The sequence below is a fragment of the Lithobates pipiens genome, unplaced genomic scaffold (assembly GCF_037356315.1).
Source record: "Lithobates pipiens isolate NorthernLeopardFrog02 unplaced genomic scaffold, aLitPip1_a1.2 Scaffold_16, whole genome shotgun sequence".
Taxonomy (NCBI): domain Eukaryota; kingdom Metazoa; phylum Chordata; class Amphibia; order Anura; family Ranidae; genus Lithobates; species Lithobates pipiens.
This window is the reverse complement of record NW_027507748.1, coordinates 374,204,347-374,229,001: the sequence shown is the minus strand read 5'-3', so window position 1 is coordinate 374,229,001 and position 24,655 is coordinate 374,204,347. Positions and strand designations below refer to the sequence as shown.

Below are 24,655 nucleotides of genomic sequence, written 5' to 3'. Positions count from 1 at the left end.
AATTAAATTTATCCAAAGCTATTATAATTTCCTTTTAAGCCATCAACAGAAAAATTAAAGATGCTGCTCATTATTTTGTATAAACATTTACATGGATTCAATTTTACCTTTAAAAAACACATAAAAAAAGAAAAAAAAATTGCCCTTCCTGGCATGAGTAGACTACATAGATGGTTGAAAAAAAAAAAAAAAAAAAACCTAAAAAAAAGCTCTAGGTCTGCCAAGTGACATAGAAACGTTTACATGTATAAAGAACTACTTTTGTCCTGCAGAGACCAGAACAAGAAACCCTCACTGAGATGCCACTGAGTGTTTTAAAGCTTTTACCTAACATAATTCCATCTGCTATTCTTGATAATACCTAAAAAAAAAACAAGTTTACAGACCAATAAACAGCTGGAAACCTCCAAACACTTTGGAACATTAATTTATAATGACTCTCTATCACCATTGTTCTCTACAGTATAGGTGTCTAATTATGTCCCAATGTTCATTTTATGTGGCATAAAGTTAAAGAAATCCAGGTGAATATTTGCCGCAAAACAATGCAGAATCAGGTCATCTAGTGCAGAAATTTGTAATTCATATGATTTCTGTATATAAAATAGGCCACCCCAGATAGAATATGCAAAACAATGCATTTAAGTAAAAATATAATATGACATAATACTTCAAATGTAAAAATAAATGTTTATATGTAACAATATATTAAGAAAACTTATACAAGATTGGATAAAGGCATGCAATATCTTTATATTAATTTCACACGATGCTACACGAAACAGCATTCTGAGTAGCAAAGCAACAATGTTACCTTAACAATACCCCCACACTGCAACATAATATCCCTTAAAAAAGAAAAAGCAATTAAGGTAAGAGGATTAGTTGTAAGATTACAGCAAGAAACAATTTTTTTTAACCCAAGATTAATCACTGATTTGACAATAATTAGCGCACAGCAAAAAAAAAGAAAATATAAAGTCACCAAGATTTAAAATTTAAACAAGCTTTTAATTGGTCTGGTCAAAAATTAAAGAATAATATTTAGTTTTATTTGAAAGGTAAAATAAGCCACATATGCCAAAAGAAAGACATTTAGCTTCATTCTTTACAACCAAAGAATCAAATATTAGACAGGCTCTTTCAGCACTGAACACCGAGACCTACAGTCTTGCACAAGAACAAGTTTGGGTAGATTATTATGAAAGTTGTAGCTGGCTTTAAGATATAACTAAAGACAAACACATTTTTTTCCAAGTTTTGGATAGAGTGGAGAGGCATTGAACACCATTTTCTTGCCATCTGTGGCACAGTTAGTGAGATTCACTCTGTTTAACGTATTTACAGTGCCTTGCGAAAGTATTCGGCCCCCTTGAACTTTTCAACCTTTTGCCACATTTCAGGCTTCAAACATAAAGATATAAAATTTAAATTTTTTTGTGACGAATCACCAACAAGTGGGACACAATTGTGAAGTGGAACGAAATCTATTGGATAATTTAAACTTCTTTAGCAAATAAAAAACTGAAAAGTGGTGCGTGCAAAATTATTCGGCCCCTTTACTTTCAGTGCAGCAAACTCACTCCAGAAGTTCAGCGAGGATCTCTGAATGATCCAATGTTGTCCTAAATGACTGATGGTGATAAATAGAATCCACCTGTGTGTAATCAAGTCTCTGTATAAATGCACCTGCTCTGTGATAGTCTCAGGGTTCTGTTGAAAGTGCAGAGAGCATCATGAAGAACAAGGAACACACCAGGCAGGTCCGTAATACTGTTGTGGAGAAGTTTAAAGCCAGATTTGGATACAAAAAGATTTCCCAAGCTTTAAACATCCCAAGGAGCACTGTGCAAGCGAACATTTTGAAATGGAAGGAGTATCAGACCACTGCAAATCTACCAAGACCTGGCCGTCCCTCTAAACTTTCAGCTCAGACAAGGAGAAGACTGATCAGAGATGCAGCCAAGAGGCCCATGATCACTCTGGATGAACTGCAGAGAACTACAGCTGAGGTGGGAGAGTCTGTCCATAGGACAACAATCAGTCGTACACTGCACAAATCTGGCCTTTATGGAAGAGTGGCAAGAAGAAAGCCATTTCTCAAAGATATCCATAAAAAGTCTCATCTAAAGTTTGCCACAAGCCACCTGGGAGACACACCAAACATGTGGAAGAAGGTGCTCTGGTCAGATGAAACCAAAATCGAACTTTTTGCCCACAATGCAAACGATATGTTTGGCGTAAAAGGAACACAGCTCATCACCCTCAACACACCATCCCCACTGTCAAACATGGTGGTGGCAGCATCATGGTTTGGGCCTGCTTTTCTTCAGCAGGGACAGGGAAGATGGATGCAGCCAAATACAGAACCAACAAGACAATGATCCCAAACATACAGCAAAATCTACAAAGGAATGGTTCACAAATAAACGTATCCAGGTGTTAGAATGGCCAAGTCAAAGTCCAGACCTGAATACAATCGAGAATCTGTGGAAAGAGCTGAAAACTGCTGTTCACAAACGCTCTACATCCAACCTCACTGAGCTCGAGCTGTTTTGCAAGGAAGAATGGGCAAGAATTTCAGTCTCTTGATGTGCAAAACTGATAGAGACATACCCCAAGCGACTTTCAGCTGTAATCGCAGCAAAAGGTGGCTCTACAAAGTATTAACGCAAGGGGGGCGAATAATTTTGCACGCCCCACTTTTCATTTTTTTATTAGTTAAAAAAGTTTCAAAAATCCAATAGATTTCGATCCACTTCACAATTGTGTCCCACTTGTTGGTGATTCTTCACAAAAAATAAAAATTTTATATCTTTATGTTTGAAGCCTGAAATGTGGCAAAAGGTTGAAAAGTTCAAGGGGGCCAAATATTTTTGCAAGGCACTGTAAATACTATCAAATCTGAGGCTTGACTCACATCTATGCATGTTGCTTTTGAGCTTTTCGGCAGTGCTTGCCGCGTTTTTGGACACGTGTTTTTACTGCGATTTGCAGGGTTTTTTTTACACTGTCTAAAGCTTGTTGCTAATGAGGGGGGCGGGAAGCTGGCGGCCGCGTCCTTAACCACCGATGAGTCATCAGCTGTCAGCAAACTTCCCATTCACCACAAAAAAAAAGAAAAAAAGGTAGACATTTTTAATAAAAGACTTGTCAAAAACTTCTTCCTCCATCTTCTCTGCATCTTCCTCCTCCGGGCTTCTCCTGGTTCTTCTTTCTCCTGTCTTCTTTGTCTGGTGTTGTTCATCCTCTGCCGCCGATCCCACGATGACCCTTCTCTGATGCTTTATGTTTTTCTTTAGCGGCAATTCTTTTTTTTTTTTTTTTACATTCAGCTGTCAGCCGATGACTTTTCAGTTGTTAAGGATGTGGTGGCTGGCTTCCTGGCCCCCTTCTTAGCAACTGTTTATATACAGTAAATGTACAGCTAAAATAAAAAAAATGTAAAAATAAAACACAAATTGCAAAACGCAGCAAAATCACGGGGTAAAAACTCGGTACTTGCATTTTGGATGCGGGTCCATTGAAGTCTATTACATGGAAAACGGTGCATTTTGCGAGAAGAAATTCCCTGACCCTTTCCAAAAAAGCAGAGGCACAAAAATGCATTGATGTGAACATGTTCCATAGGAACCCATGTTAAAAAAATTTCCACGCATTTCTGCAAAATGCATAAAAACACACGTTAGTGTGAATGGAGCTTGAAAGTGAAAGACAATCCCAAATTTTCGGATGTCACCAGAACAGAAATAGAGGGGAAATCCTACAATGGAGACACCAATTCTGGTGGCAACCAAGGATTTCTTTACATTGGAAGGATTTCTTTCCGTTTCAATTTCTATTTTGGCTATGAGACAGAAAGTGAAATCTCCCCAAAGTGACAAAGATGACATAAAAATTGGCTATAGCTCTCCCTTAGTCTTAAGGAATAAAAAAAAGCTTTCCCTACTTTAAAGTAGAAACAAAGGGAAAACAATATAGTATTTTTGGATAGAGCAAGGTAAAAGAGGAAATCTGTCAGGTTTTTTTCTGCCATCTGTGTCCACTGGCGAGAGTTCCATTCACTTCCTGTCTCATAGCCACAACAGGAAGTGAGAAGAATTCCCTCCAAACTGAGGGAAATCCCTGGCAGTCACCAGGGTCACTAGAATTAGTTCCCCCAAACTGGAAGATTTTCTTTTCCTCTTCTGATGATCACTAAAAATTTAGGATTTTCTTTCACTTTTGGTGATAACAGCCACCAGGACAAACAGAGGGCGAATCTCCCTAAAGGGGTTGCCTTCAGTTATACTTTCAATGTCAATAACTGAAATGTATCAGTTTAGAATAGTTGTAGCCTATGATCATTCTATATATATATATATAGAAACAAACATTGAAGTGGATGTAAACGCACTCTCATCCTTTCTAAACTACTGCCATAGTGGATATCTTTAAGGATATGCATGCCCCCTGCATATATCTTTACTTGTCAAATGTCTCCCCTCTGTTTGAGTGGGCCTGTTGTCTGAAGCTTGGTGGGTGGAGTCATGATGTCAGTAGGCTGCCGCCAACCTCTAAATTCCCTTCATCAATATGCATTTTCTCCTGTGTATTTCTTACACTGAACTTTTGATGATCACAAACATTCAGTCTAAACCCAGAAAAGTCACCACATGACTTCAGCGTGCCCAATCATGGTGAGGTGTGGAGCAGCCAATCCTGGGAGAGCTGGAGAGGAAAGGAGGAGGGGATCTCAAGTACACAGAATGTCTCTCTCAGGCTGTGCATGAGATATGTATATCGCATGTCACTCACAGCAAGGGGGAGAAACTGACTCCTATTTCTCTGTCTGTCCATTTTTATTTCACTGAAAAAAGATGAGGACTGCTCAGAGCTGGATTAGCTCTTTGTGGCAAGACTGGGCACAGAGGACATGAAGTCCTATACTGTACAAGGTGCAAACCTTAATTTAAAAAAAGAAAAAAGATTTTGGCTTTACATTCACTTTAAGTACCAAGATCTTAGCAAGAAGTTACTTCTTTGCAGCACCAAACAAAGATGCACCCATTTCTGGGGAAATATCTCCACTTACTTGTATATGTAAGAATTTTAAACACATAAAAAAAAAAAAAAAAAAAAGGAGTAAATATTTTTCTAAGATTATGAAATTATTCCAAAAATAGGTTGCAACCATTCTGCAATGTACACTCATTTTTTCAGGTAGAAAAATTCTTGTGCATGACCTTAGGTTAAAGCCCCATGAATTTAAAATGCAGGTTGCAGAGCTAGCAGGCATTACAGTGGCATAAAAAGTGCAATCCCATTCTTGCTGCATTCTTACATTACCTCTGGGTAAATGCTGAGGAAACATTCTTAGGCTCATCATACCCATATTCACCCAGATGTTAGACTGTTGTTGGCGGGTCACAGGCTGCTGTCTCAAAAAAAGCAAATAACGTGGAAAGAGCTCCAGTTCTGGGAGGTTGGTTTTACTATTTCGGATGACCTAAAAAATAAAAATAAAACATAAGACAGCATCTTTTTACATTAAATTTACATTTAAATTGAAGTTAACATTTCCTTTATAGTGGAAGTCCATGCAAAAACTAAAATCCCTGCATCTATAGCCGCCAATATTCTAACACTAACCTCACTAGCCCTGAAAAGAAAAAATAAGTATACAACTTTTCAACAGGCGATTCGACCTGATCTCCAGCGGCGGAAGCTCTGATCCCACACTGAGCTGTCATCCGCGGCTTCGCTGTGTTGGCGGGTGCAGAGGACGCGTCCGTCAACGGAAGCCCCATAGTAACTCTATGGGTGACGTCACTTCTCATTCATTTCACAGCCGTTGTCGGACATGTACTCAGCAGAGCTTCTACCACTGGAGAATGGGTCGGATCACCTACAGAAAAGGTATGTATACTTGTTTTTTTCTTTACAGGGCTAGAGAGGTTAGTGTTAGAATGTTGGTGGCTTTAGATGCAAGGATTTTAGTTTTTGCATGGACTTCCACTTTAATAGTAATATTTTTACAATATAGACAGAAAAGGCACAAACACATTTTAACCCCTACAGCAAATTGGCCTAGTGCTGTCACACGGAATCAGGGAAAGACCTCAGTTCTGTTTAAGCTTCCAACTGCAATCTCTTTTTTTGGTCCTAGCAGTCGAGCATAAGCAGCCCTGAATCCCTGATGGAAGTAGGTGTGCCTTGATTCCTGTACAGTATACTAGTTTTGAAGGAGTTAGGCCCCTTCCGCATGGGCTGTACGATCAGGTCTGCTTGTCAGTTTTTCAGATGGGCCTGATTGGACCTTGAATTCTCCCCTATGGAGCAGAGAATGTCAGCGGACATGTCTGCGAACATCTGCTGCTATCCGATCTGATCCTGCCTGCAAAATACAGACAAATAGTGGTCCTATTTTTCATCCGTCTGGCCGATTGGAGGAAAACGGACTGGCAGTCCATTTTCACCCAATTTCCCCATAGAGGAGAGTAGGGCTGTGTCCGTCACCGCTCAGCACAGTGAGTAGAGACGGACTGCTCATCCACTTGCTCAGTGGCCATTAGCGGAGTGATTCCCCGTTGAGCAATTGGATTCTGCAAAACAAATGCACCTGTGTGAAAGGGGCCTTAGGCTGAAAGTACTCAGAGTTAATAAAAATTCTCTCGGCTCTACACAATGAACTACTACCCAGGAAGTAATAAATGTCTGCTTCCATCAGTGCTTTAATGTATATGTGTGACCATAATTCAGTATAGAATACATCTGTCACCACAAAGGCTAACAATGTGACATAATATTCAAGGAAAAAAAAAACACATTATATATATATATCTTTTAAAAAAATTTTAAAAATAGGATTAGGGTTAGCTAAACTATGCTTGCTACTATTTTCAGCTTGTTCAGTTCAACTTTGAAAGTGAAGCATAGAAGATGATGCACAACTGCTTCAGATTCTGGTTGCACCAGTTTTAATAAGTTCCCCCCGCAATGTTCAAATTTGTTTGTTTATAATGGATAAGGAGATCTGCCAGCACTGTACAGGCAGAATTATGGTAAACAGTAATGCCACAGGATCCCTCTGCATAGCAGAGAAAAATTTTACTTTTGGAGTTTTCAGAAAATATAATAGAAAAACCTAAAAATCGCTGCTTACATTTTACAATTTATGCAATATGAACATGAACACTTAACAAATGTGAGCGTTATCCCAATTTGGCTACAAAAGTGGGATTACATTATCCAGCAAAACTTAAATCAAACAGTTAAATACATAGTTGCAATATTGAATTATATTATCTACTGTACGTTTATTGTTTACCAGCAACATTTTAAAAATCTTTTTGTGTCCTAACAAAGGGCTAAAGGTCTAGAAGCTAGCTTTTGGTATTGTATGCTATGAAGGGGAAATTCAGTGTGTTTCTTTTTGTCAAGTGGGGACGGATTGAGTTTCCACTGTGCCCAAGGCCTGCTCCAAATTAACACAGAAAATAAAAAAATTTTAGGCATGGTGTGCATAATTGGGTTTTCTCAAATGTAACTGAAAAAGTGGAAATGCATCTCAAGAGACATCTCAGTGATAAATATACTGTGCCTAGGACTATAATCAAAAACAATGATGATTTTTAAAGCAGTGAACTCAATAAAATATATATACAATACATCTGAAAAAAAGTGCGCCAAAGAAACTGCATTCACAAATCAAGTATCTTCATCTCAGATACATACTCAGCAGATGATATTCTGTATGAATTCCAGGACTGACTGTTACTTACTGGTCGAGGTAAAGACAGGTTTGCTCCATACCAATGATAAAGTGCTCTCCACACTGGTTCTGGTACAATTTCATAATCCTTTCCACGGAGTAGAAAAGGATTCTGTTTCAATCTTCCACCTTCCAGCGTCAAAGAAGGGACCTTGGGAAAAAAAAAAAAATAATATTTTACAGAAAGATGCATTGCAAATTGTGGATTTTTTTCCCCCTAGATGTTACATGTTTACTATATACAAATAACACCCTCATAAAGGAGGTTTTGTATGACATGCTGCCAGTGAAAGTACCATTTCAGCCTATCAGCATGGGTCAGGAAGATCTGAAGTACCACAGAAGAGGCTTTAATAGACCACAAAGTACTGGTAGGATATGTTACAGAATCCTCACTTGAGAATCATATGCAAATAACCCTCACCAAAAGAAGAAAGGGCTTCTAGGTAATGTCAAGTTCCTGATATATACTACCATCGAGTAATAATTTTGTTCCTACTGTATATCAGATTACCAAGCCAACTGATCAAGCAACAATGGTGGCCAGATTTTCAAATACCTGGCCAAATCTCAAAAATTCAGATGTTGAACACCCATTTACATACAAAGAGAGACAAAATAAGCTAGTAGCACACTGGCAAAAGTTACCGAATAAATGCATCCTGACAAGTCAATATATAAATTTCAACAGCAGCATTATTTATTTTTAACACTTGACTTGGTCCAAAACAGACTTATTTCTTATGATAAGACAGTGAAGCACTCAAGTGGGGCTTTAGGCTGTAGGAAACCTGCTGAGCCTTGACCTGCTGCAGAAGGGACAGTGCTGGATCAAAAATGGACTCAGGTGTTTATGATGCTGGAGAGAGCTACTATTAAAAAAATAAAAATAAAAATTATACTATGATGCAGAGAATGATGCAATAAAGTAAAAAAAAATTAAATAAAAAAATACCTTTTTGCATTAGAATGGAAAGGCCATAAAAAGGAGTGGAATGGCACAAATATCATATTCGCACAGGCGCGCCTTACTGACTTTATCTGCCATTGCACATAGGCACAAAATTAATGTACTTAAAGAGTAGAATGGCATTGCAGCAGCATCCTCCAAAAACCATGTCCTACCAGTCTATATTTTCACAGTAAGCCAAGTAAGTATAACATTTGCCTATATCTCTTTACATTTGCAATGCCACTTGGATGAGTTCTGGGCCTTGTTCTGAGGAAATAGAAGAGCATATGTGACATTACGAGAGTAACGGCTCATCAGCAATTGACCTCTTGCAGCTGTCATTGAAAAAAATTTTTGGGAATGAAAGAAAATGCTTGTAATTTAAAGCGGTGGGCAAAAGTTTTGAGAATTACACAAATATTCATTTTCACAAAGTCTGCTGCCTCAGTTTTAATGATGGAATTTGCATATACTCCAGAATGTTTTGAAGAGTGATCAGATGAATTGCAATTAATTGCAAAGTCTATCTTTGCCACGAAAATGAATGAATCCCATAAAAAAACATTTGCCCCAGATTTGTGCAGAAGGCTTCAGGTCACCCAAGAAAGTCCAGCAAGTGCCAGGACGGTCTTCTACAGTTAAATCAGCTGCAGGATCGGGGCACCACCAGTACAGAGCTTACTCAGGAATGGCAGCAGGCAGATGAAAGAGCATCTGCACGGATAGTGAGGCAAAGACTTTTGGAGGATGGCCTGGTGTCAAGAAGGGCAGCAAAGAAGCCTTCTCTCCAGGAAAAACATCAGGGACAGACTGATATTCTGCAAAAGGTACAGGGATTGGACTGCTGAGGACTGGGATAAAGTAATTTTCTCTGATGAAGCCCTTTTCCGATTGTTTGGGGCATCTGGAAAAAACCTTGTCCAGAGAAGAAAAGGTGAGTGCTACCATCAGTCCTGTCTCATGCCAACAAGTAAAGCATTCTGAGACTATTCTTGTGTGGGGTTGCTTCTCAGTCAAAGGAGTGGACTTTCTCACAATTGTGCTCAAAAACACAGCCATGAATAAAGATTGGTACAAATACATCCCCTGAGAGCAACTTCTCCCAACCATCCAAGAAAAGTTTAGTGACAAACAATGTATTTTCCAGCATGATGGAGCACCTTTCCATAAGGCAAAAGTGATCACCATGTGGTTTGGGATACAAAAGATCGAAATTGTGGGTCCATGGCCAAGAAAACTCCCCAGACCTTAATCTCATTGAGAACTTGTGGTCAATCCTCAAGAGGCTGGTGAACAAAATAAAAACACCCCACAAATTCAGACAAACTCCAATCATTGATATTGCAAGAATGGGCTGTCATCAGTCAGGATGTGGCTGAAAAGTTCATTGACAGCATGCCAGGGTTTATTTGTCAATAAAAGCCTTTGACACTTAAGAAATGCTTGTAATTATACTTCAGTGTACTATAGTAACATCTGACAAAAAGATTGATAAACATTAAAGCAACAGACTGTGTGAAAATTGACATTTTTGTCATTAGCAAAACTTTTGGCCAGGGCTTGATACATACACACAACATACCTTTACATTCTCCTGCATTACTAAAGGTTGGTTGTCAATTGCACCTGGCTTCTGTGGATTAAGCTGCGATAATAAACAGCCATTGGCACCAATCATTCCCTGATTATTGTTATCTGAAGTGTTATGTTGACGTGCAAAGCACATGTCTGCACCTGTTGAGCTGGAATAAAACAAAGCTGGGAGAAAAATAAATATGGATATGTATTATTTTAACTGGAAACGTTAGCTACATAAGATAACATATATACATATATAATGAAATAAAGATTTCTGCAGGTACTGCATATTTAAACTCTAAACAGCGGTTCTGAAAGCTTCATATCATAAAAATATAGCATGAAAATACCAGCTATACAAATACATATCCTGTCTTTAAATGGTTAATCACAAATCCCTAATAATATGCTTTCCTGGGTTACATATAGTTACAGAGTTAGTAAGGCTGAATAAAGTAACCAGTCCATCCAGTTCAACCTGAGTGAGTGTGCATGTCTACAATTATCCCTATTTAAGGTACCCGTATAGCGCCATCAATTTACACAGCACTCCACACATACATCGCACACTCACATTGGTCCCTACCCTCAAGAAGCCTACAATATAAGGTCCCTAACTCACATACATATACTAGGGCCAATTTTGGACAGAAACCAATTGACCTACCTGCATGTCTTTGGAGTGTGGGAGGAAACCGGAGTAACCGAAGGAAACCCACGCAGGCACAGGGAGAACATGCAAACTCCAGGCAGGAAGTGTTATAGTTGGGATTTGAACCAGCGACCCTTTCTACTGCTAGGTGAGAGTGCTACCCACTGTGGGTTCACATGTTTTTTTCAGACGCAGTGTAGAAAAACAATACAGACGTGGCTTTAAATGTTTGATAACATTTAGCTTAGCCTTATAAGCATCCCATATGCAAATAAATGCTTCATTTTATTTTTGCCCAGTACTTAGTCGTGTCTCTACGTGTATTGATGTTCTAAAAGATTTCTGCCTGAAATACTAAATTGAGAAAGCTTAAAGATCGTGCCAACACAGTGTTAAAGAGTCAGTCCACTAAAACTTGACATTTAATCAATGGGTGGATATTGGTGGGACACTAACCCACTAACTTTTTATATTACACAGAGACGCTAGTGCCATAGACTCCCCATTAGATACCATCCTTAAATCCCCCAGCTTCATTCTCTATAATGCAGTGTAAATGGAAAACATCAACGCAGAGTAAGACTCCCATCTGCATGCAGTATATGGGTGCAGCTAGGAACTTGGATACAAAAGTACCAGAGAGATATAAGAAGGTTGTAGATGATCCAACCCAAGAGCATCTAACCAAAAATGAAGCATCAACTATTTATGGCATTTAAGAGGCAATTTGGGAGTAGCTGTCTATATACTACACCATAAACTATGACGATAGATGAAGGCTTGTGGTGATCATATTTAAGTAACAGTACTCAGAGGTTCAGGTTATTTGAAGTATAGAAAAAAAATATTACTCTGTAAAACAACTTATCTATAGATTTCAGAAATGTGAATCCCAAAACAATACTAATGAATGAAAATGTGCAGTTTTTAAACATGCAACTAAGTACATGCTTCAAATTTTAGAAGACAGGTTGACCTTTTTAAAAGATAAATAAATAAATGGACATCTTTTTGCAGGTAAAAAAATTTGAATTTATTATTTTTTTTACTAGAAGGCTGCAAAGCATCACACGATCAGCAGATTGCAGGTGCAATGCAGGACTCTTGCAGACTGTCAGTGTAAGCTGTCTGCTCATATCTCGTACAGGCGGGCAGTTACACACTGACAAAAGCAGGGCCAGATTAAGAGTATCATGGGCCTGGTGCTGAGGATTTTGGTGGGCCTTTTTACGGAAACAAAATGAAAATGCAAATTTTTTGGTAAAACAAATTAACCAAATCACCAGTAATATCAGTCGTGCAGCCTTTGAGCAGCAGCAACACCCCCAATACCACCTGCTATGTGGCCCCTCAGCAGCAGCAACATAGGACGACCACATTTTTAAACTGCCATTCAGGGACACCCCCCCCTTCCCAAAAAAAGATGAGAGGGGGATGTAGTCTCGGGTTGATGGGGAAATAGGTGGCAGGGGTGATTTTTTGGGCAAATGGCTGGTGTTAGCACTTAAAATCATCCTGACACTATGCTTGATATGACTTCAGGATGATCAAATTCCATTATTTCTATTACTATATTGTAATATATAGTGAAATAGTTCAACTCACCACGATGCAGAATCAGTGGGAACCTGAGCTTGTCACTTGCCACCATTGCCTGCCGCCAGATGCAGCATGCCAGATGCCACCCGCAGCCTGCCACCAGCTACAGTGTGCCACTTGCCACCAGCTACAGTGTGCCACTTGCCACCAGCTACAGTGTGCCACTTGCCACCAGCAGCCTGTCACCAGATACAGTGTGCCACTTGCCACAAGCAGCCTGTCACCAGATACAGTGTGCCACTTGCCACAAGCAGCCTGTCACCAGATACAGTGTGCCACTTGCCACCAAATACAGTGTGCCACTTGACACAAGCAGAATGCCAGATACAGTGTGGCACTTGCCACAAGCAGCATGTCACCAGATACAGTGTGCCACTTGCCACAAGCAGCATGTCACCAGATACAGTGTGCCACTGGCCAACAGCAGCCTGCCACCAGATTCAGTGTGCCACTTGCCAACAGCAGCCTGCCACCAGATACAGTGTGCCACTTGCCAACAGCAGCCTGCCACCAGATACAGTGTGCCACTTGCCAACAGCAGCCTGCCACCAGATACAGTGTGCCACTTGCCAACAGCAGCCTGCCACCAGATACAGTGTGCCACTTGCCACCAGATACAGTGTGCCACTTGCCACCAGATACAGTGTGCCACTTGGCACGAGCAGCAAGTCACCAAATACAGTGTGCCACTTGCCACCAGCAGCCTTCCACCAGATACAGTGTGCCACTTGCCACCAGCAGCCTTCCACCAGTTACAGTGTGCCACTTGCCACCAGCAGCCTTCCACCAGTTACAGTGTGCCACTTGCCACCAGCAGCCTTCCACCAGTTACAGTGTGCCACTTGCCACCAGCAGCCTTCCACCAGATACAGTGTGCCACTTGCCACCAGCAGCCTTCCACCAGATACAGTGTGCCACTTGCCACCAGCAGCCTTCCACCAGATACAGTGTGCCACTTGCCACCAGCAGCCTTCCACCCGATACAGTGTGCCGCTTGCCACCAGCAGCCTTCACCAGATACAGTGTGCCGCTTGCCACCAGCAGCCTTCCACCAGATAGTGTGCCACTTGCCACCAGCAGCCTTCCACCAGATACAGCGTGCCACTTGCCACAGCAGCCTTCCACCAGATAGTGTGCCACTTGCCACCAGCAGCCTTCCACCAGATACGGTGTGCCACTTGCCACCAGACACTGTGTGCCACTTTCCCCCAGCAGCCTGCCACCAGCAGCATGCAACCAGATACAGCATGCCACTTGCCACCAGCAGCCTGCCATTCCCTCTAGGACACTGCCCAGACGGATAAAAGACAGAGCCTGCATAGTCAATCAAATCCCTGGAGCCCCCACCCCTCCTGAGCTGGGATGATATGGCTGTGTGTATGTATGCCAGGAGTATTGATCAGACCAAGTTGTACAGGGGGGTTGTGTGTGCAAGCCTTTGGGCTCACACTGGTGTGCTGCAGTCATCCACATTGCTTATGTATCTGCAGTTTTAGCTGCAGTCCTATTGATTTATATCAGGTTGCAGGTTTTTGCTGCATTTTCTGACAGAGCGCCAAAGATACAGCATGCAGGAATTTTGGTGCGCTTTCAGAAAAAAAAAAAACCAACCAAATAGAAATCTATAGGACTGTGGGTAAAATGCAGGAAAACTGCGGATACACCAGCAATGTGCCAAAACACAGCAAATCAGTGTGAACCACCTAAAAGCACAAGGGACCAAGCACTGCCACAGGCTGGTGACACAATCCTAAACACTTCGGCTGCAGTTATAACAGTTACTGCTGGAGAACGAGTGGAAGGGAGATAAGAGTCCAGTCACTGAGCTCACATTTGGATGGTCCCTGGAGGCTCTTCACTCACAGATATCCTGTTCACCTTCTATCTGCCGGTGTTCTGTTCATAATTTCCCACCCACACGGCTCCTTCACTGCGCAGACTTCACAGAGGGAGAGGGGAGGGGAAAGGCAGAGCCGACTCAGTCTTTCCCATGTGTAGGGTGGAAACTGTGCACTGTGACATTGTAATAACCACAGTGAGCAAACACAGATGCAGCCAGACACCCCTACATTTACACACACTTCTCTTGTCCCATAGAAGTTTATGGACAGGAGAAATCTTATACTGCTGGCTGGACGGACCATTTTAAGGCAGGGGCCTGGAGCTGCAGCTCCATCAGCCCCTGTGTTAATCCAGCCCTGACAGGAAGACTCAATGAACTACCAACAGCGCCCGAATAGTTCATAGAGAACTACAAGCTGACAGCTTCAAAGGTTGTTGGTACTTGTAGTTTTCACATTCACAGAACTCTGTAAATGAATGAATGAATGATGCGGCCAGGTGGGCACAGCCCCACACAGCTATGTTTTTTTTCAATTGTGAAAGCGAACTGTCAAAACTGAGGAACAAGAGGGTGTGGGATGCTACATCTGTAACAACTTTTGCCCTGAATGTATGTATAACATATTACGGAAAGGTGAACTTATCCTTTATAGGTTTATGGAAAAGCCATCAAGAAAGGCAGAAAGAATGTTGGCCTATGATTCCATGGCCTTGACCAAGGTTACTCTTGTGAATAAAATCCTATGCAGATACGGCTTCCTTGTGTTTGGTCTATTTATCACCATCAACCAAGGTGATAACTGCAATGCAGGCCTATGCCTGAATGGAAATTACTCTGAAGTGCATTACTTGTTTCTTTCTGTCTCTCTGAACAAATGGATTAAAACTTCAGGGACCTATGATCGCATACAAAAGAAATCTATAGCCATCTTATCTGATTTTCGACCATCTTTTCTACTGTGTTGTGTAATGGAAAACATATTCATTCCCCTGTGGACTTCACCTCAGATGAAACTAGACATAAAAGCTCTGCTTGGAAGCAGTCTTTATTCTTACTGCTGTTAGTTGACTCGGAAGCTTCGGAAGCACTAGATATGTTATCGGAAGATTTGTCTTCTGTAGTGCCATGTACATTAGTCCCTGTCCGGTCATCTTCCCTTTGATCCAATGACGAGGTCCCCAGTGAGTGGCGGCTGCCACTTAATGACGGAGAAGGTTCAATAACAACAGGTTTAGAATCCTTGAAATTAAGGAAATAAAAAAGAATAACTAAAAACGTCAACACATACAAGTTCATTCAATGATATTTACCAGTACATCAAGAGAAATTCAGCTATTTTGTTCATTGAAACTGAATACAAATCAACGATTAATATGTATTGAGTACAGTTATTTATAGTCTATAGCACTATGGAGCACTAAACCTCCCGCGGATACCAGTGATGGAACACTATTGCGCCCATTGACACCAACAATAGTTTATAATTCCTCCCACTGACACCAGTGATGGGGCACTATTCCCTCCCACTGACACCAGTGATGGGGCACTATTCCTCCCACTGACACCAGTGATGGGGCACTATTCCTCCCACTGACACCAGTGACGGGGCACTATTCCTCCCACTGACACCAGTGACGGGGCACTATTCCTCCCACTGACACCAGTGACGGGGCACTATTCCTCCCACTGACACCAGTGACGGGGCACTATTCCTCCCACTGACACCAATGATGGGGCACTATTCCTCCCACTGACACCAATGATGGGGCACTATTCCTCCCACTGACACCAATGATGGGGCACTATTCCTCCCACTGACACCAGTGATGGGGCACTATTCCTCCCACTGACACCAGTGATGGGGCACTATTCCTCCCACTGACACCAGTGATGGGGCACTATTCCTCCCACTGACACCAGTGAAGGGGCACTATTCCTCCCACTGACACCAGTGAAGGGGCACTATTCCTCCCACTGACACCAGTGAAGGGGCACTATTCCTCCCACTGACACCAGTGAAGGGGCACTATTCTACCCAATGACACCAGTGAAGGGGCACTATTCTACCCACTGACACCAGTGAAGGGGCACTATTCCTCCCACTGACACCAGTGAAGGGGCACTATTCCTCCCACTGACACCAGTGAAGAGGCACTATTCCTCCCACTGACACCAGTGAAGGGGCACTATTCCTCCCACTGACACCAGTCAAGGGGCACTATTCCTCCCACTGACACCAGTGAAGGGGCACTATTCCTCCCACTGACACCAGTGATGGGGCACTATTCCTCCCACTGACAACAGTGATGGGGCACTATTCCTCCCACTGACAACAGTGATGGGGCACTATTCCTAACACTGACAACAGTGATGGGGCACTATTCCTAACACTGACAACAGTGATGGGGCATTATTACTCTCCCCAACAACAGTGATGGGGCATTATTACTCTCCCCGACAACAGTGATGGGGCATCATTACTCTCCTCGACAACAATGATGGGGTATTATTGCTCTTGCTGAGACCAATGATAGGGGAATATTCCTTTCACTGACAATGATGGGGTACCAGTCCTCCCACTGAAACTGATGGGGCCCTATTCCTCTCAGTGACACCGATGATGGGGCACTATTCCGCCCACTGACTCCAATGAGGCATTATTCCTCTCTCTGACACAAATGATAGGGCACTATTTCTTTCGCTGACACCAATGATAGGGCACTATACCTCTCACTGACACCAATAATGGGGCATTGTTAACAAATCATATTGGCCACAGACCTGCCAGTCTAAAGTTTGAAGGATAGAAAGCTGGCCCTTTGTTTAGAGATTGGGAGCCCCCTGCACTAGAGCAATATGTGCTTAATTTCCTTCAATGCAGGTTGATACACCTTGAATGTGTGAAGTCTCTTTTTCTCTAGACAAGGCTGAAGAAAAAGCAGTGCGCCGCTTCAAAATGTATTACATTACTTTAAGGGCCAGCAACCTTTCACACATTAAGTATGAATTAACAAGCATTAGAAAACCATGTGCCACTGAAAACAGCGCAACCATCCTCAGATCAACCCTAAGGCTGGATTCACACCTATGCATTTTTAGTGCTTTTTGCAGGTTTGCACTGCAGTCGATTTAACATGGTTTCCTATGGAACACCTTCTGTAGTGCAAATCTGCAAAATGCAAAAAGCACTAAAACTGCATAGATGTGAATCCAGCCTAATTTCTGCACCATCAGAAATTCAGGGGTTTACCTTCATTTTTACTGCAGCTGGAGGTTTCACTGCAAGAAGAATAAGATCCCCTTCACACTGAAGCGCTGCTAAATCAGCAGCTATAGCGCCGGTCATTTTTGTGATGTTTTAGCGGCGCTTTTCGGGCGCTAGCGGGTCCCTTATATAAAAGGTCACGTAACAACTGCCCATTTATTTCAATGGCCAGGTGCGTTTTTGGATCGCTTTTTACAGCGCTCCATATACACCCCAAAGATGCTGCTTGCAGGACTTTTTCTACCATCCCGCAAGCACACCGGTAAGGCTATTTATGTAATGTCCACAGCCGCAGAGGAACCTACACTGGTACTGGGAGAAGGGCCAGCACCTGAATTTCAGTAATGTCAGTTGGGCCTCCCTTAAATGCCAAGGAAGTGGGTGGGCTGCAGGAGAAGAGTGGCAGGCTAGGCTTTAGAACAGCTTGGTATGGTCAATTATAGCGGCAGTGCCCTATTTGTAGGAGCAGGGGCCAGTTGAAAGATCATCAGGTATTAAAGCATGCCAGTCAAAGCCTGTGTGTATATCACGTGACAATCGTCTGGGTGGAGTACCACTGGAAATTCCTTCTGTGTTCAGCAGTCCTCCTCAGCCCCCCTAACACTTACCTTACCTGAGCATACTCTAGCTCCAGCGATGTCTCGGCCATCTGGGACTACCCTCCTCATTGGCTGAGACAGCAGTGTGGTGCTACTGGCTCCCAGTGCTGTCAAAGTAAGTCAGCCAATGAGAATAGAAAGGGGGCGGGACAGGCCGCAGCTCATTTTCTAAATGGACACAGGGAGCTGGAACCGGGCCTCGGGTGCCCCCATAGCAAGATGCTTGCTGCGGGGGGCACCCAACAGGAGGGAGGGGCCAGCAGCACAGAAGAGGAACCCAAGAAGAGGAGGATCTGGGCTGCTCTGTGCAAATCCACTGCAACAAAGCAGGTAAGTATAACATGTTTCTTATTGTTAATTTAAAAAAAAGCAAGACTTTACAATCACTTTAAGAGTTTAGACCGTTTCAAGATCTAAATTTGAAATGAGGATGTAATGTTTAGCAAGTACTACACAAAAAAAAAATAGTTTGTTTCCAATATTTAACTTAAAAAGTTTGTTCACCTTTTGCATGAAACAGCTTATGCAGTCAAAGGGTCCCAAGTAAATATAAATGCATCATTCTCTGATGAAATCTCTTGCCTAATTTATAGGGGGTGCAAACCTCAGATATAAATGTAAACAAAGCATATCCTTCGATAGTGTGAACTTGTCTCAATTTAGCGCACCAAGTGTAGTTTCTAAAGGCTGCATTCCTTCCTCTATCAGCATGTGTCATTTCTGACAAGTTTTCCTGACACCAAGAGAACAATGGTGACAGGGGAGGGACCTCCAGCAGATTGACAGCCTCAGTTCTGTCTCTGTGAGCTGTGTAAAAGCAGGGGTGTCTCTTCCCTCCAACCACCTCTCAGAGTTCTTCTCACTGATGTCTGTAAAGTGTGACTTCTGCTCTCCGCCTCCTTTTTTCTAAACTCTCAGACAAGCCTTATATATACTGGACTTTGAATGCATGTAGAGAAGAAAAGACTGCAGATAGACAGGTACAACTTATGTAGGAGGACGTTTTTCTTCTCTGTGTATTACCCAAGGGGGTATATGGGTATATGTAAGGGTTTACAACCACTTTAAGTGGCGTACTCTGGTCCCCACTGAAGTCTAACAAAAAAAAATTCCAATGGCAGCCTTAACATAATCCACCACCCCCGGCCCCAACCCATAAACCCCTGCTATGTTCTGTTTTTAGAATTTTACAACCGTTAGATGTTCACCTCTAAGCATCACAGGAGTTGTTCTTCATGAAAACATTCTCTATACCTAATGCAGCAGCAGCTGAGCTCAGTGTTGCTGCTACAGGTAGATGGCGTGTGCTGCCGATAGCAGGTTTTTAACAGGTTTCATGGCCTACAGGTATGCAACGTAAATTAACCGCTTAAGCGCAAAATCACATACTTGGACGTGAGATATTTCTTCGACTCTGGGGCATGCGCCACCGAAGCCCTGCTACCGCTGTGATTGGACACAGTGGGTCTGGCGGAAACTGGGCGATCGTTCTAAGAGAGGCAGAACGGAGGTCTGCCTGTAAACAAGGCTTGTCATTATTCTGCTAGTAAGAAAGACAGAGATCTTGTGTTTCTGCTAAGCAGGAACACGGATCTGTCTTCTTAAAGTTAAACTATCCCACACACAGTATGAAAGCACTTCCAGGGAACACATTTAACCCTTTGATCGCCCCTGATGTTAACCCCTTCTGAGCTAGTGTCATTAGTACAGCGACAGTAAAAAAAAAAAAAATTAGCAATGAACGATTTTCTAATCAATGATGGGAGAATCGTGCGAGAAATGTAATAAGAAAAGAAAATTTACGGAGATAAAAGAAAATTTACGGAGAGAAAAGAAGATTCTTTTCTGTAGCAACATGAGGTGAAATTGAAGGTTTGGTCGGCTGAATTTCGAAAATCAATGGTGGCATCATCGGATCACAATTTTTTTTTTTTTTTCTGATTTTGAAAAGAAAATTTGTTCGAAATTTTGACCATGTATGGCCTGGATTAGTGTCAGATTTGTCTGCTGTAATGTCGCTGTAAAATCTCTGATCACCGCCATTACTAGTAAAGAAAATAATAAAAAGGGCCAAAAAAATCTATCCCATAGTTTGTAAACTAGTAGTTTGTATAACTTTTGCACAAAACAATCAATATAAGCTTATTGGGATTTTTTTATTTTATTTTTTTTTTTACCAAAAACATGTAGCAGAATACATATTGGCCTAAATTGATGAAGAAATTAAGATTTATTTTACTATTTTTATTGGATATGTTTTATAGCAGAAAGTAAATATATATATATTTCTTTCATAATTGTGTACAGCGGAGCAATGCAGTATCACAAAAAATGGCCTGGTCATCCGGAGTGAGATTCTTTCATAAAATGATACATTTACATCTACTGGGGCTCCTTCACTGCTTAGGCTGTTTTAAGGAAAAGGTGTACTAACCCTTTAAGAGATGCTTGGTAAACCTTTATATACATTATTAGGTAGTACTGTAAGAACATGTACAAACTTAGATGTTACTTGAAACAAATACACTTATAATAAAATGTAACTCAATGAAAATTAAATCACTAAAAAATATAGGGCTTTAACATGGTTTAATTTTAAAAGTTAACATTTACTGTAACACCACCGAGTGACAATATCCAGTGATTCTGCTACGAGTGAGTGAGCGTGTGCGCGTTCAAATGGCTTTGTGAGAAGGTAATTAGCTACACCTGATTGAGTTTACAAGTCATTTTTTGGAGGGGGTGATCCTTTTTCTAACAGTGATTCTGTTTTTTGATTATTTTATTTGTTTCTGACATGTTGGTTTTAAATCTTTCACTTGGATGTTATAACTTGCACTGAGTAAATACGGCTGGATAAAACAAAAATGGACTTCTCTTCAGGCTGCAAAGCAACAACATTTGATATTTTAACCACTTGCTTACTGGGCACCTAAACCCCCCCTCTTGCCCAGACTAATTTTCAGATTTTAGTGCTGTCACTCTTTGAATGACAATTGCGCGATCATACAACACTGTACCCAAATTACATTTTTATAATTTTTCCCCCACAAATAGAGCTTTCTGTTGGTGGTATATGATCACCTCTGGGGTCTTTTTTTTGTTAAAAAAAATAATACAACACCGTTTTATATTGTGTTAGTACATTTTGCATTTTCTCCTTCATTGATGTACACTGATGAGGCTACACTGATGGGCACTAATAAACGGCACTGGTGAGGTGGCACTGAAGGGCAAATGATAGGTGGCACTGATAGGATGGCAGTGATGGGCACTGGTAGGTGACACTGATAGGCAGCACTGCTAGGTGGCATTGAGTGGCACCACTGATGGGCACTGATTTCTGGCACTTTTATGTACTGGTGGGCACTGATTCGTAGCACTGGCAGGCGGTACTGGTGGGCACAGATGAGGCGGCTTCGCCTCTTCCTCTTCGGGACCAATGTACCTTCAACAGAAGCTGGCGATCGCAAGAAGACATATAAAATTATTACCGATCTTCTGTTTAAATCACGTGATGAGTTGATCCGGGATCGACCCCTTACTCGGATCTGTGATCACCCAAGTGATTCGGTGATCACAGCATGCGCCAAAGTAGATCAGTGCTGTGGCCGTCATTAAGCTATAGCACAGAAAGGGTTAAAGGGGGTGATCCTTTTCTATATATATATATATATATATATATATATATATATATATATATATATATATATATATATATATATATATATATATATATACACACGTGTGTGTGCTCTCAGTTGAAGTCTGTGAAACCGGTCAGAGTGTCGCTTACACGATACTACAGCGATGACGCCCTGCACTCTACAGCCCTCCAAGTTCTAACTAGCAGTGAGAGATACTTCCTGCAGGACGAAAATGCTTCTGGAAACAGCTGAGTATAGCGAGAGCGCCCTCTGCACGTGTTCATTCCATTGATGCTGATTACATTTTAAGTGATGTACGCAGATTTTACCTGGGATGATTTTATTTGTATGGGGAAGTTTGTTTGAATAAAAGGGACTCTATATGCGAATCTGTTTTGCCTTATATGTTAACCCCTGCATTCCTGGTAAAATATGGTGAGGAGGAAATAGGAAGATTTCTCTGATGTATATTGGATATCTACTTGATGAGAAAAGTCTTTTCCTCTGCACACCTGGTGATCTATGAGGATATAAGACAGCTAATGGTCTGCAAGGTTTGATTGAGTGCCTCCTTACCCATTTTTTTCTGGTGAGTTTTCCCCCCCCAGAGGGAGTGTGCAAGCACGTGCTGAATTGCATATCTGGTGACAGGTGCACCCTTCGGTATTAACCCTGTGTTTTCCAGTCTTTACCAACTCTTCATGTGAACTGTATATCACTTCACTATACATTCAATTTCTATTTTAAGGTGGATGGGGCATTACTGAGGATTTTTATGATTGGACGAATCTCTGATTTTTTTGCGCTGTTTTAGTAATTTTATTCTCAGCATTTGTACTGCGTTTATATTTTTTTACTAACCCTTTGAGACTACAATGTGAAGTAGTGAGTATACAGCTTGTATAACAATGTAAATTTGCTGTCCCCTCAATATAACTCAACACACAGCCATTAATGTCTAAACTGATGGCAACAAAAGTTAGTACACCTCTAGTTGAAAATGTCCAAATTGGGCCCAATTAGCCATTTTCCCTCCCCAGTGTCATGTGACTCAGTGTTACAAGGTATGAATGGGATACAGGTGTGTTAAATTTGGTGTTATCGCGCTCACTCTCTCATACTGGTCACTGGAAGATCAACACCTCATGGCAAAGAACTCTCTGAGGATCTGAAAAAAAAAAAAAAAAAAAAAAAGATTTGCTGCTCTACATAAAGATGGTCTAGGCTATAAGAAGATTGGCAAGACCCTGAAACTGAGCTGCAGCATGCTGGCCAAGACCATAGAGCGGTTTAACAAGACAGGTTCCACTCAGAACAGGCTTCATCATGGTTGACCAAAGAAGTTGAGTGCACATGCTCAGCGTCATATCCAGAGGTTGTCTTTGGGAAATAGTCGTATGAGTGCTGCCAGCATTGCTGCAGAGGTTGAAGGGGTGGGGGGTCAGCCTGTCAGTGCTCAGACCATAAGCCGCACACTGCATCAAATTGGTCTGAATGACTGTCGTCCTAGAAGGAAGCCTCTTCTAAAGATGATGCACAAGAAAGCCTGCAAACAGTTTGCTGAAGACAAGCAGACCAAAGACATGGATTACAGGAACCATGTCCTGTGGTCTGAGATCAAGATTTTTTATTTGGTTCAGATGGTGTCAAGCGTGTGTGGCGGCAACCAGGCGATTACAAAGACAAGTGTGACTTGCCTACAGTCAAGCATAGTGGTGGGAGTGTTATGGCATGGGGCTGCATGAGTGCTGCCGTTACTTGGGAGGGACAGTTCATTGAGGGAACTATGAATGCCAACATGTACTGTGACATACTGAAGCAGAGCATGATCCCCTCCCTTCGGAGACTGGGCCGTAGGGCAGTGTGGAAACATGATAATGACCCGAAACACACTTACAAGAGGACCACTGCCTAACATCCACCAGCTCCGTGATGTCATCATAGAGAAGTGGAAGTGCCAACCTGTGAAGCTCTAGTGATCGCTATGCCCAAGAAGGTTAAGTCAGTGCTGGAAAATAACAGTGGCTACACAAAATATTGACACTTTGTCCCAATTTGGACATTTTCACTTAGGGGTGTACTCACTTTTGTTGCCAGCGGTTTAGACATTAATGGCTGTGTGTTGAGTTATTTTGAGGGGACAGCAAATGTACACCGTTATACAAGCTGTACACTCACTACTTTACATTATAGAAAAGTGTCATCTTTTCAGCGTTGTCATATGAAAAGATACAATAAAATATTTACAGAAAAGTGAGGGGTGTACTCTTTATAATATATATTATATATATATATATATATATATATATATATATATATATATATATATATATATACATACACACACACACACACACACACACACACACTAGGTTCTTCCATAGACAGACAGCCATTTTACTGTGTGCAAGGACTCATAATATATGACACATCCAAATTTTTGGTAGCTCTATTTGTGTATATAGATCACCTGAGGTGGTTCACTTCACTGGGTATAGGAGAGAGTTTACATACACTTTACAAATTGCATTAACAACTACAAACTACATTATTTTTTTCTCAAAAAATAAAATCAAGCCAAACTTTTTTTTATATGCATAATTAAAATAAAAAATAATAAAAAGAACACTTAAAAAAATAAGTACAGTAGTACCTTGGATTACGAGCATAATTTGTTTCAGAAGCATGCTTGTAATCCAAAGCAGGCCTATAGCAAAGCGAGTTTCCCCATAAGAATCAATAGAAACTCAGATAATTTGTTCCAGTG

The 24,655-nt window shown here is 41.5% G+C and overlaps 1 protein-coding gene across 2 annotated transcripts in view; it reads right to left on the bottom strand.

Moving 5' to 3' along the window:
* The window catches only part of USP32 (ubiquitin specific peptidase 32), a 306,890-nt gene that overhangs the window by 78,862 nt on the left and 203,373 nt on the right, over positions 1-24,655 (bottom strand). Inside the window, exons 13-16 of one of the 2 annotated variants that reach the window (XM_077482139.1) lie at positions 15,433-15,616; positions 10,288-10,463; positions 7,764-7,904; positions 5,329-5,488 (exon numbers count right to left, since the gene is read on the bottom strand). In XM_077482139.1, the coding sequence (XP_077338265.1) occupies positions 5,329-5,488; positions 7,764-7,904; positions 10,288-10,463; positions 15,433-15,616 (661 nt within the window). The remainder of the gene's footprint in view (positions 1-5,328; positions 5,489-7,763; positions 7,905-10,287; positions 10,464-15,432; positions 15,617-24,655) is intronic. The other variant, XM_077482141.1, reaches the window with a different exon arrangement.